Source organism: Brachionichthys hirsutus, chromosome 8 (genome assembly GCF_040956055.1).
Source record: "Brachionichthys hirsutus isolate HB-005 chromosome 8, CSIRO-AGI_Bhir_v1, whole genome shotgun sequence".
In the NCBI taxonomy this organism is placed as follows: Eukaryota; Metazoa; Chordata; class Actinopteri; order Lophiiformes; family Brachionichthyidae; genus Brachionichthys; species Brachionichthys hirsutus.
In genome coordinates, this window is record NC_090904.1 from 3,168,372 (window position 1) to 3,182,565 (window position 14,194).

At 43.2% G+C, this 14,194-nt stretch overlaps 1 protein-coding gene and 2 non-coding genes across 3 annotated transcripts; all 3 read right to left on the reverse strand.

Moving 5' to 3' along the window:
* Positions 1-5,055: 5,055 nt before the first annotated feature.
* LOC137898016 (potassium voltage-gated channel subfamily A member 10) lies at positions 5,056-6,747 on the reverse strand. Its single transcript, XM_068742012.1, has one exon. The coding sequence runs from the start codon at positions 6,745-6,747 to the stop codon at positions 5,056-5,058; it is 1,692 nt and encodes a 563-aa protein (XP_068598113.1).
* Positions 6,748-12,486: 5,739 nt separating this feature from the next.
* trnas-gcu (transfer RNA serine (anticodon GCU)) lies at positions 12,487-12,568 on the reverse strand. Its single transcript has one exon. It is a non-coding gene; the product is annotated as a tRNA-Ser (tRNA).
* Positions 12,569-13,747: 1,179 nt separating this feature from the next.
* On the reverse strand, positions 13,748-13,829 carry trnas-gcu (transfer RNA serine (anticodon GCU)). The gene has a single exon. It is a non-coding gene; the product is annotated as a tRNA-Ser (tRNA).
* Between the last annotated feature and the right edge of the window lie 365 nt (positions 13,830-14,194).

The window sequence follows — 14,194 nt, forward strand, 5'->3', positions numbered from 1 at the left end:
GCGGGGGCAAGAAAGAGTCCTCTTCCTGATCTATGCTGAGCAGAGACGTCACAGATGAAAGGCTGTTGTTTACCATGACATAAATGGAGCTGCGATGGTGTCGCAACGTTTTTCAGGAACGACTGATTTCCTTCTCCAGGAAATGCTGAGTCACGTTTAAGAAATTATTCAGACCGCTCAGCAGGTTGTTACAATAAGTACATTCAAGCACGTAACGATAAGGCTGCTCAAAATAACATTCATTCAAATAATGGAAATAATTATCAGGCTTTACTCTTTGCATTATTATTATAAGTATTATTATTATTAATTGTTGAAGATGGTAACTATGGCGCTGATGTCATACATTATTGAGACTACACTTGAATAATTCTCCCCCAAAAATTGGCAGCACAAATGGAAACGTTAAAATTGTAAAAATGCTATGCTGGAGTGAACATACCTAATTCCAACACGGTGTACTGTGGGAAATAAACATTAAGTTATAAGACAATCTGTATCCTAAATAAGTACCTCTTTGAGCGTGTGCACCAAGATCGCATTGATTGTTGATTAACTTAATTCATTTGCTTTTCCCAGTCAGAAGAGCCTGTGTGCGTTCAGTAAATGACACAGCCAGAAGCTGTTATCTTGATTTAATCGGTGCTGCGCTGTGGAAAACTGGCTTGAAGGTAAGACAGGATAAGATAAGGATGTATTGAGTCACAGAGGATAAATCCAGCAGAAGTATAGTGTGCAAATGATTGAATAGAGACAGCTGGGTTGAAGGCTCACTGCTGGTTTGAGAAGGAAATGATGGATAACTTTTTTTTATAATTGTCCCTAGGAGTGTGTGTGTGCGTGTGTGTGAGTGGTTTATCTATCCATCTGTGCATTGTCTGACACATTTATTGAGAAACCATGACAAAAAGGACCAGGCGGACTTTTATAATTGTAGGAGTAAAACCCTGACCTCGATATGTTTGAAAGAACCATTCCCCTCGTCTTTCCTGGCCGAAAATGTGACGCAACGACAGGAACATTTTAGTATTCTGTAATAAAAATGACAATACTTTTGTTTTCGTTTTGTGTGGTTGTTGACCTTTAGTCAGCGTTGACACAGAGGGAATTAGTCGTATTCTGATCTATTGCATATTGTGTGTAACCAGTTGTGTAGGTAGGTCATCGCTTGTACACAATTTAAATGCTACACAAAATATGATTTCATGCTTTTAGGCGTAATATCAATCCATAGTCCTCAGTTCAAGAGCAGCTATTATTATTCACCCCAAATACTTTGGGGTCTATTAGCTTGCTGAACCAGAAAGTAAGGATATGCGTTAACAATGTGATTCTCATCAGGACACTAAATCTATTTCTAAGAACCCACAAATATTAAAAACAGTCCAATTATTTTCCTAGTTTGTACCACAAACATTCTACAATCTACAATAAAGCCACAAGATGTCACCCTTGACACTGTGAGGCACTGGAAAATGCCCGCAGTGTGACGTAGACGTTACACTCGATTGTTTGTTTTTTTGCATGACTTCAACATAGAATGGAATGTTTTATATTGCAGTATTACTTATCAGAAGTAAATGATAATTGTTTTGTTCACAACGTTTTGTATTGAAGGTGACTTTGCATCACATGCCCCATCTATCAAGGCTTTCAAACAGTAACCTTTGGAGAAACAAATTAATTCATTTGATTTTTAAGTATTTCATCTAATGAAATATATTTTTTATTCTGTAATGCAATCAAAATTCATCTTTAGTTTTTTTTACTTTGGAATCTCCCATTCCATTCGGGCGGAACCCCAGCTGGATTATGACATTCCGTCTTTAACCGTTTCGATGTTGAGCAGCTTGTGGTCGTCTCTCATCGCCTTGTCTGAACTCTGCGCGATACCTCAGGTCACCTTCTTCATTTTTGATGGCCGTTAAGCAGGACAAATGCGAGACTCACGTTTCGTCCCCTCACAAGTCTGGCCATTGACCTCTGATCCGCTGTGGCAGAGCAATCAGCTTAACAGTTACCTGTCATAAATCTTTATCTGATTGGATCATTGCCCGCCATCTCTGTCATGGGAATGTCCTCTCCAGTCTTTAAAATAAATGACAGGAGAATCCCTGGCAGAGCAAAATGAATAAATGAAATAGATACTAGAGAATACAGTGGAATCCAAAGTCATGAATTACCTGTGCTTACGACATGCATTAAATGTTGTATTGATCCACCATTGTAATTTGATATATTAAGAGCCAAAATGTCATTTGAATAATTGAAGAGTTTCACCGGCCACAAACGCCCATTCAGGATCAACACGAGTTACCGGTTACATCACTTAAAGAGCAGAGAGAATTCTGGAAAGTGTGTGAGGCACCAGGCTGAACCACGTCACTGGAGGAAACGGGAGACTGTGGAGGGATTCAATGCAAACGCGAGCTGCCTGGTTCTCGAGGGGTTTGAAGTGCAGCAAACAGGCCTGAAATCGGCTAAAAACACGCCTGTTGACAGAACCGTAACCCGATCGACTGATATGAGCGCCCCTGTGAGAGCCACGCCCTGTTTTCTTTATAGTCTGACAGCTTGTGACTAAGTCGGAGGATAAAGGTGGCTTTTTTTTATTATTCCAGGCTGCTGTGTCAGCAGAAGGATGATCTGGTGGTCTTTAAGTGAATGTGAGGCACATCTTTTTTTTTTTGTGTGTCAAAGGCAGGATGAATATGAGCTCCTCATGGACACCTGATGAATTATAAATGACTGCCCCTGATTGCTTTTGACCTTGCCAAAGCCACCTGTCTGTTAAACACTATCGGGTCTCGTCCTTGAGATATCGCCGTGCCATTAGAGATCAGTGGAGCAAAAAGGGCAGCCCACTGACCCAACATTAACTAGTGACTGAGAGGCAAACAGGCCTCTGAGCAGAATGCAAAGCAACAACAACAGCACATATAGTAGGTTTCAGCAGGAGAGGATTTGCTGTGGATGAAGAATCAACTTGGAAATGTTAAAATCACAAGAATGGAGTATTCTAAACGTGCCCACATCTAAAGCAGATAGTTGGTTTTTTAACAGGCTGGCAGAAGAATTGTCCTTGATGTGTCTGCATGAGGCAAGCAAACACTGAGTGAAACAGCCTTTAATCCCATAAATGATTCATTTGGTCTGCGTATCCAGTTTGGTGCTGCTGCATAAAGTGCACTGGGACATCCCCATCCAGCATTCGGTTGTGCCAAAGGAAAGAACCTTCTTTTGGCTGATATCCATGACATGAAGGAATAAAATAAATAAATAAAGGTTTTGAATCTGTTGCGTCGCTGCTTGCCGCCTATTTTTTTTTCAACATTATCCAGCTCATTTCTTAATTAGATAACAGGCTCGTTTTCCAGAAGACACTGTGAGAAACATCTGCTCCGCAGCCGTCCATCACACGAGACAACACATCTTTGTTTCCCCCCTCTTATGGCGTGATGCTCACGCCTAATCATTCCCATCCCTGAATAAAAGTATAAAAACAGGAAATGAACCTGATGTCCACGTCACCAGGACATCACAGGAGGGAAACGCGGCACAGTTAGGATACATGTTTAATGAAAGGCACTCTTTACAGGATACATAAACATAGCAAAGTATGACACTGTATACTGTACAATGTTGACACATACAACAACGGTCCTCAAATGCTCAGTGCTTCATTTAGCATAGTAAACTGCTCGCTGATGTTATCTTGATTATCATTTCATACCAATTTCATTTAATTTCAAAAGCACATCCATGCTCCTTTTCCACGCACACGCCATTGTTGCATATTTTAAAAATGATTAGAAAGCCATTGTCGCCATCCATCACATCCACTTGCTATTTCTATACACAAGCTGTATTATTTTAAACGATTGGAATATGGCCATGCATAAATAAATACAATTCCAGAATTCCAGGTGAGAAACAAATCCGATTTCACTGATTCAGTTGAACATTTTTAAGTTTTCCCGTCACAGATAATATATCTAGCATAGTACTTTAATACATTTTGCAACAATAAATAGATCAAGATTTGAGTTTTATGATGAAAAAAAAAAATCGTTGAACCTCAATTCGGCACACGTGCAATACAAATGAGAGGACAAAAGTAAATGGACAAATGTTCAAATGCAAGAGTGCAGAATTGTTACATTTTGCCGTTTTGATTTTTGTCTCATGTCACATTTCAGTACACTGTGTTGTTTTTCCTGCCTACAGATGGTGGTGTGAAGCTTGAAAGCAGGTAAGAGATATGTGTGGAAAAAGAAAATCAGTTCATCACACCAATTTTGGTATTTATCTGCAAGATTAAGAAGAAAATACCAAAGAAGAAGAATGGAAGTTATTTAGATAAAACCTGCAATTTTACATGATGGAAATAAGGCATGCCGCTACGGCGTGCACTACATTACAGTTAATTCACACTCTGCAGCCGTCCTGCGAGACGAGTCAAAGGCGAGCTAACGTGCCAGCTATTTATCGCACATATATTGTTACGCTGTGTCAGACGCAGAAGTGCTGCAGCTGGAGCATTCACAGCTATAGATTTGTTGATAAGACAATGTCTGCCGCAATGTCCTCTAGCCTTTCACTGGACCTTGGAAGTCATGCCAAGTTCTATCTGGATTTTGCTGAACAGGATGAATTGAAGAAAAAAAACATAGACCTGGAATGAAATTGTAGCTTTGAGTATAGTTCTAATTTATTTATGCATCTCTTAAGGGAACATTTTTTATTTATTTTTTACCTTTTTTACTTGATGAAAGACAATAATTCTACACTTCTGATCTACTCTTCGAGGTTCACTGACTTAATAGCTGCTGAGTTGTGTTAATTGCACTTTGACGCATTCACAAAGCGACAGGCTTTGTGTGCAGGCTGCCTCACAACAAGGCACCTTTTAATACTGCAACAATAGGAACAAATACTGCCAAAGTCTGGAGTATAAAATATTGAGAGAGCTAAAGCGACATTATCCAGTGCAACATGTATTTTGGATTTGTCCATATTTTTTCATGTCTATATATATGGGTATATGTCTCGCGATCAGTGCACGCCGTTTTTCTCATGCTGCCAGGCGCTGTTGCTTTTGCTTAGCGAAGGTGTGCTTTCATACTTGTTAGCCGTAGATGCTTTCTGAGCAGCTTCTGCTGCTGCGTCCATGATGTGCTTCTCCTCCTGCTCGGTTTCACGGTGGTAGAAATAGTTGAAGTTGGAGACGATGACGGGGACAGGCAAGGCAATGGTCAGGACGCCAGCAATGGCACAGAGGGTGCCGACCATTTTGCCTCCCATTGTGATGGGGCACATGTCTCCGTAGCCTACGGTGGTCATCGTCACCACTGCCCACCAGAAGCCATCGGGAATGCTGACAAATTGCGTCTGGGGTTCATCCACTTCTGCAAAGTAGATGGCACTTGAGAAAAGGATGACTCCTATAAAAAGGAAGAAGATGAGCAGCCCGAGTTCTCTCATGCTGGCCTTCAAGGTCTGTCCCAGGATCTGAAGTCCTTTTGAGTGGCGAGAGAGTTTAAAAATTCTAAAGACTCGAACTAGACGGATGATTCGCAGGATTGCCAGGGACATGTTCTGCCCGGAATTCACATCATCAGGAGTCGTCGCCAGCTCCGTTCCCAGGGTAACAAAGTAGGGAATTATGGAGACTATGTCAATGACATTCATGATGTTGTTAAAGAAGTCACTTTTGCTCGGGCACACCGTAAAACGGACACCAACTTCAAAGCAGAACCAAATGATGCAAATAGTCTCCACTATGAAAAAGGGATCTGTCAAATAAGCAATGAAGTCTTTCGTGGTGGGACGAGAAGCCGAAATGTCTCGGGTCCCATTGAGGGTTTGGGTTAAAGCCGTGACAAATCCATCCTCTATTCTGAACTCTGGCAGAGTTTCGATGCAGAAGATGAAGATGGAAATCACAATGACAAACACAGAAACAAGAGCTACAGATTTGGCTGCACTGGAGCTTTCTGGATATTCAAAGAGGAGCCAGAATTGCCGCTGGAGTTCATTGGTGGGTAAAAGGACATCCGGTTCTTTGATGAAGCCTTCGTCTTCGCGGAACTGCTCCATTGCTTCGTTGCCCAGCTCATAGAAAACAATCTCATTTGCAAAAACATCTAACGGAACATTGGCTGGTCTGCGGATTCGCCCTCCTGACTGGTAGAAGTACAGAACACCGTCAAAAGATGGCCGATTTCTGTCAAAAAAGTACTCGTTCCTCATTGGATCAAAGTAGTTGATTCTCTTCACGGGGTCACCGAGCAGCGTTTCTGGAAATTTATGCAGCGTGCTGACCTGCGTCTCGAACATCAGGCCAGAAACATTGATGATGACTTTCTCATCTTTATCTTCCATGCAGTGCTTTTCAAACAAACCGTCATTCTCGCCGCAGTCCTTTGCCATCTTGCTGAATACGCCATCAGTGGGAGACTCGGCATTGATCAGGAGCTTCAGATTCGACATCAAGCTTCCAGAGCTGGAGTTTGCTTTCGTGCAGGTCATCGTGAGAGGAGAGGACGGTGACAAGACTTCTTGGGGAGGCTGTTGCCCAAGCTGTCCTCTGTGCGATGACTGGTGAGCAGAACTCCGACGGCGGACTAAAATATTCTGATCAGGCTCCTCCGATGCCGGGGAAGTCGGGTACCCAGAGTCACTCGGGTCCCCCAGGTTGATGCCGACCTCGTCCACGCTCTCAAAATGAACAAGTGGCACCTCCATCGCCTTTAGCCACAGCTCCTTCGCTGAGCCCGGTTTGAATGCAGGAGACAGAGGGGACACCGCAGCCGGTGCCACACTGAAGATCCCACCGGGGTTTCCTCCACCCTGGTAATCATTCAGGCAATTGTCGGCAGGTTTTGTAGTCAGTCATCTGTGTGGCCTGCAGAGGAGGGGCAGAAAAGAAAAGCTGTGCAATACAGTTTTGCTGCTAAAGAGATCCTCCTGTCTGCTCCCGTTGACATCAGCAGTCATCTGATACTATGCTTGTCCAGTTACTTTTTCCACCCAATTCACTCCCTCATCTAAACGAAAACACAAACTGTGCAAGTTCTTCTGTGAAAGTGCTTACGTAGGGTATGGATACCATCATTGCTGATCAGGTGCTTCAAAAGTAACGTGTTTAACTGCCTCATGGAGAAAAAAAAGAGTTTTGAGCTTTCAATTATATTTCATTTCATTTCATTGGAAACTAATTTATTGATCTGAATAACTCGTAGATACCCATTTTAAAACTCACAATCTGATTCCCTACAAGGCTGCTTATCCTTACATTTATCTGCCTCAGACAGGTAACCAAATCTTGACGCACACTAACTGCATCGTCTGTGCGCACTTGACACCGAGGGCCATGTGCAGACGTAAGCTGGTGTTATTTCCACTTGCATTATGTCTTATATGTAAGGATAAGGCTTATGCAAACAAAAATAATATATATTGATTGTGCCATGTCAGCAAGGAGAGTTTGACGAGTCAAGGACAGCTGAAGACGTATAAAGCAGAGGAAAGCTGTTAGATCTAGATCCTTGCATCTTAAACACGTTTAAGTGTTTCCAAATGCAGCTCCTAAATGATTGAAATGCTCCCTCTCAACGAACTTAGTCTCAGCTCACACTGAACTATCACTGCAAGATGCAGAAGATTTGGTAACATCACTGTCCTTGTCAGACTGGAACGTCACAGTACACACAAACGCATGCAAGCATACATCTAATTAAGCATTAAATCCAGGGTTGTTCAGAGGTCTCCGACACTCACCCGTATCCCCGGCTCTGCAGGGGGTACTGTGCCCTCTCTGCCCTGCTTGACCTGCTGAGAGCCCGCCTTCCTCCGGTCAGCCTCTCCCTCATTCAGACTCACAATAAAGAGTGTCCCTCGCGCTATTAAAGCTACCATTGGGTAACTTAATAGCCTGTGTGAAACCAGAGACGTCAGAGTTACCCAGATACCCTCGCAGACGTACACATGCACACACAAACACTGTCAGACATCCACACATGCAGGCGACTCACTGTATTTTGAATATGTCTGTGTGTGTGTGTGTGTGTGGGGGGGGTCATCTGGCTTTGTTTTCCCTGTTCGCTCTTCCTTCAGTGACGATGGTAAAGGTGGCTCTCTGATAGGAGCTTTACTCTTCAGGAGCCAATTACTGTTTCATGTAGCAAAGGGAGAGTGGGACCCAGTCTTTCCTGGGGAGTGAGCAGGACCAGATCCAATCCACCCTCACCTTTAGGACTACAGTATACTCTGTTCTTGCCCTGTTACAGCGCCGCACACATCTGCCCATAGGCTTCAGCACGCTCTCGTTTACTAGCTGAGTAATAAATAGTGAAGTTATGGTTCATCTGACATCACTATTCTACAAAATTTTTATTAACATTTAAAAAAAAACTTTACTGATGTTTTCAAGAAATCTCTATTCAACTTTTCTTCTGTGTTTTTAGTTTATTTGGAAATCCGAATCCATGGAGTATATGCCAAAGTAGCATGCAGTAAATATTTGTGAGAGGGTGTATTTGGTTGCGAGAATATTAAAGCACTAACAAGAGAACAAGTTGTCTGACATCAGAAGCTATTCCCCTGCCTTACTGCTGCAGCCAGGAGCCGGATAGCTGCTGGCCACTGCAACATTGCGGCATGAGCAGCACCGGGACAAGGTCACAGAAAACAGTTTTGAGACTTTCCTATCCATCATCACACAACACCACCTCCCAGCACCTCATTATGTGACATCACAGGAACATCATGCACTGGGCTTTACTGAAAATGAGGTTTTGTAGAAAGCTTTTTTTTTAACCCTGTAAACTTCAGATCATGTAATTGAGGATATAGTAAGGTGATCCATTAGGGGAATCCTCCTCATAATAACATTTGATGTAGATGAGCAGAGACAGCGGGGGGGGGGGGATTCACTGGCTATATGCTTCAGACTGAATAGAAAAGTAATCAATACACACCTTATTTGCATCAGTGAAAGTGAGAACACGAAGCTAAGCGGTGAGATGGACTGCATCTACTGCAGTGCATTTCTCTCAGGAACCCAATGGATAACATCTGTCCTTCTAGTACTAACCCTCGATCATGCATCCATCCCTCCTCCCATGGGTCCTTCGCTCCCCTGGTGACGTTGTCACCTTACCCATTGACTATGTTGACAAAGCAGTTCCTCCATCGGTGTGCTTATACGTGAACTATGCTGACACTGCATGGGTATAAACACCTTTTGCACACCTTCACAGAACTTGACTTTGAACTATGGGTTTGTTCCAACTGTGGCAGGGAGTGTTTTAATCAAACCAAACAAAGACACAAAGTCACCAACTCAGAACCCAGGACTATGATGCAACAGGGAGGAAAGGAGGCAAGGGATGGATGGCGGGTGCCATGTGACTGTGATTCATGAATATATGGAAAATATTTTTTTGCAAGGTCAACTTCTGAAATACACCAGGGTTTATATAATCTTTATCTGTAATGAAATTAGCAAATTTCAAGAAAAAAGAGTGGATTAAAAAGTACATATCTCTCCCTGAGTAACACGAGTTAAAGAAACAGTTCACCAAAAAATTAAGTAAACATTCGTCATCCAGGAATCTCTACATACCTCAGTGTTACATCGCACGCAGCTGAGAGTGCACTACAGTGGCTGCAACAAGTTCCAGACCTGACAACACAGTTTCTGTGTTTTACAAGTAACTGTGTGTACTTTCTCTGGTGGTGCAAGAAACAATATTCCGCTTGTCTTTCGATGGCGTGCATCCTAGCAATTTTAACTTAATGATTGCTGTGAGTTTTTAGGGGAGTTTGCTAGGGACTGACTATCGGTGCATTGTGTGTAAAGCCTTCTTCTGACTTGTGCTTACAGTTATTTGATCAAGCGCCTCAACTCTGTCTTTGGAAATTAAAGTAACCAAATCTATGGGCAACTCATCCTGGGCATATGATCTGAGTAATTCTATCCCAAAAGACCATATGCTCATCAATTAGGGGTGACAGGATTTCAAAGTGCATGTCAGGTGGTTTAGATGAGATATTCCAGCCTAGTAATCTTATATCTGTTGTAAAGGCAGCTGGTTATTCCAGTCTAGTAATCCTATATATTGTGTCAGAGGTTATCACTGTTGCAAATAACATGCAAGGTTGGGTCAGGAAGATACAAGGGCATGGCAGCTAACCCCTGCACAGCTCGCAATGCACCGTTAGATTATGTTAACCTCAGAGTAACACAAATTCAGGTGAATTCAGACAAGCACAATGTTTGCAGACGTTCGGCATCACTTGATCAGGTTCCAACGGTTCAGAGATTAATGGAAGTTTTTTTTCCCTTGTTTATTATTCATAAAGATTGAAAATGTTTTAAATAGCTTTTTAATAAACTTTGGATATCCATCTGCTCTCTTCACCCTAACGTACAGCCATAAGCCTCGACCAACCTGCAAACATCCTCTTTCTTCTCCTGTCCTCCTGTCCTCCTTCATCAGCCTCATCTTCCCCTTTGTTAACCATCTACTATGACATAATTCATTAGTTTCATTAAAAAATAACAACAAATCAACTGATACATATGAAAATAGACAAGTGGAAAACTTTCCATCCATCCATCTTCCATTGCTTATCCGGGGCCGGGACATCTCCTCCAGCTCTTCCGGGAGGACCCCGAGGCGTTCCCATGCCAACTGAGAGACAGTCTTTCCATCGTGTCCAGGGTCTTCCCCGAGGCCTCCTCCCGGTTCGCGTTGAACAAGTATAAGTCGTTTATATGCATCCCAGTCTACAGGGTCTTCAGTGAGATGATACTTTTTCCAACCTCCGTCGCTTTGTTTAAAAATAATCAGTAATTCTCCATTCACCCAGGGAAGGTGGCGACCTTTGACCTTGATCACTGCAAGAGGTGCATATGAATATCAATAATTTTCTTTAACTCATTATAAAAGTACTTCCATGCCTCCTGAATATAAGGTGTTAATTTAATTCTATGGCAAATCAATATTCAACAAGTCATTAATAAAGCTGTCGCAATTAAAGTATTTAGTTTGACAAAAAATAATACATTTAGGAGGCAGTTTTTTACTTGGGCCACTCGGGCAGTGGTATGCCTCTGGAATCCCACAGGTCAACAAGACTCGATAAGACTCCTTCAGCATCTGCGGCATCCCTTAATTCCATACTCCACCACTGGATGGTGTAAATCTACTTATGAGGGGGAATGAGCTGCTCAGCGGCGGTCTGCGCTCTCTGAGGGCTTTTCTATCTTACAAATGCTATTTTAGATTTAGATATCAGTGCACCAATCACCATTTTTGCAGGACATGCAGACTGAGCTTAGTTTAAGCCACATGCAACTTGCATCATGCATTTCTTTGCTGCAGATCTGCACTGATGGAACAACATTTCTTCTTGGCTTATAAAATATTCCGACACTAAACCCTTGCGTTAATCCCTGTGAGGTTTCTGGTTGCCTTTTAGTATTACAGCAATTAGATACCCCTGGCCTGTGAGTCACAAAGGAGCTGCAAAGCCCTGCTGCTGCCACGTTTACAGGTGACAGAAGACAGGTTGGTATTCACCTCTGATGCCTGGGTGTCTCTTTATGCAGTGAGACGTTGTCGCCCATTGTTCTTGTGCTGCGGCTAGCATGGGTTTTTGCGCAAGGAAAATAGAGCATTAATAAATATTTTAGATTGCGGTAGCACTGTTGTCCAAGCAATTTTTTTAGTGGAGCTACTATCAAAGAAAGGTTTCTACAGAACCTACGATTAATATCCCACCAGCCCTAAAAACTGCATCGGCTCCTTTTTGGTAGCTGGGGAACAAAGAAAGCAACTCCCGTGCACAAGATATGGAGCCTGCCAATAGGTTTTTAACAAATAAAACAAATTTTGCAGAACCGACAAGATCAATGCAGTCATCCATTGTGGGTAAGGGGAAAACATCTGGTTCTGTTATGCTATTCACCTTACAAAAATCGGAACAAAAGTTTTATCTGGCGTTGGTACCAAAATGCCCGGAGACGCCCATGCAGCCGGAGGTAGACATTTCAGGGATGTTATTCTCCAGCATATATTTTACGTGTCACAGCTTGAAGAGGATCTGGATTGTATTGTTTCATGCATTAACCTCTCCTGTCTTCTCAGATCCTGCTCCTGCAACCAGTTCATTCCCATCACCTGCAGCTCATCTCCCATCAGCCAACACACTGACTTAAGTCTGCACATGCCACACCTCTCTGCTGTTCCATCTTCCCAACGCTCCAGTTTAAGTTATTGATCTCTCTTGTACCTGCCCTGTTGAGTTTGTGTATGTCGCTTGTCTGCCTTGATGACTGTTTTTTTTTTTTTTTTTATCTCTGCCGACCTGAGGGAGGAACGAGCAGATATTGGCTGGCTGGAGCACCGGGCCCAGGTGATCCCAGTCAGCTGTAGTTCAGCCCATCAATTTACTATAGTTTACTAAAATTCAGGTCGACGAGGACGGGATTCGAACCCACGCGTGCAGAGCACAATGGATTAGCAGTCCATCGCCTTAACCACCCGGCCACCTCATCCTGTGTGCTCACAATTAGTCGCCACTTTGTTGAAGTTCCACAAACATTAAAATGCAAATACATACTTCACAAAGGAGAATGGAATCGGAAAAATAAATAATAAATAGAAATGAGTTAGCTACATCTCCTACTGCACTTTTGGCTTGTCCCGTGATGGGTCGCCACAGCAAATCAACTTTCTCCACTTCACCCTGTCCTTTGCTTTGTCCTCCCCAACACCAGCCACTCTCATATCCTCCCTCACTACGTCCATGTATCTTCTCCTGGGTCGACCTCTAGCTCTGTTCCCTGGCAGTCCCATCCTCAGCATCCTTCTACCGATATAGTCCCTGTCTCTCCTCTGGACATGCCAAAGCATCGAAGTCTGATCTCTCTGACCTTATATCCAAAAACGTCTAACCTTCACTGTCCCTCTTACTGTCGTCTTTCTAATCGTATCCAACTTGGTCCGTCCCAAGGAGAACCTCAGCATCTTCATCTCAGCCACTTCTAGCTCCGCGTCCTACCACATCAACCTTTGTCTTGTGTCTCACTTTTGTTTATTCTCTTCTGTCCTCTCAATGTCCCACTTCCTCTGAGCTCACCTTATTTCCTGTATACACTTCTGCACTTCCTAGTTCCACCACCAGGTCTCCTTATCTCCTTCCCTAGACACACCCAGTCCTCTCAGACTACCTGTCTCCCTGATCACCTTAGCTGTTGTATTCCAGTCTTCTGGAAGCCTCTCTTGACCCACCCAGAGCCTGTCTCACCTCTTCCCTGAAAGCCACACAACACTCTACGTTCTTCAGCCTCCACCACTGTCCTCTGTTCCACCTTCATCCTCTTCATCTTCGTCACCACTCCAGTCTCCAGCCATCTTACACACCACCAGTCTATGTTGGCTGGCTACACTCTCTGGGCATTGTCATGACCGGCTCAGAGCCATGACAAACGAAAATGGAGAGATGTTGGATTTTTAGGGCAAAAATGTTTGATGGCAAACTATATAGAAAAGTGTCTGGAATGAAAACTGTAACAAAATTTGTAGAATGTATCAGAACACTGTTTAAAGCGAGGAGAGCCTCAGTCGGACTGAGGGTGGAGCGAGGCGAAATTGGCTCACCGAACAGGGTCAGGTGATCCGAGTCAGCTGTAGTTCAGCCCATCAATTTACTATAGTTTATTAAAAACGCAGGTCGACGAGGATGGGATTCGAACCCACGAGTGCAGAGCACAATGGATTAGCAGTCCATCGCCTTAACCACTCGGCCACCTCATCCTGCTCGAGCCCGAGCCGGCCCAGGACACAACCCACTGAGCGACTGGCGCCCCAGGATCCCACTGAACATATAAAGAAGTTTGCCTTCCGTAAAATCGAGTCAATCTTGTAAGAACATATTTGAAATGGAGAAGATAATTTAATTTCCAAATAAGAAATAATGGAAATGAAAATCTCAAGCAGAAAGAAAAACAAGACAAAACACATCTGCACTCATCAGTTAGGGATATATACATACTCCATGTACTCTGAAAATCTCCTTATTCACGAATTGTAGTCTTTCTGGCTACCTCATGGTGCCATTTCCACAGTGTCACCCCTAGAGGGCGTCATGTCTTCTCCTATGTCTTCCTTCCCTTCAAACA

Coding starts and splice junctions, on each gene's coding strand:
- LOC137898016 (XM_068742012.1), bottom strand. CDS start 6,747: ATGGAGGTGCCACTTGTTCATTTTGAGAGCGTGGACGAGGTCGGCATC.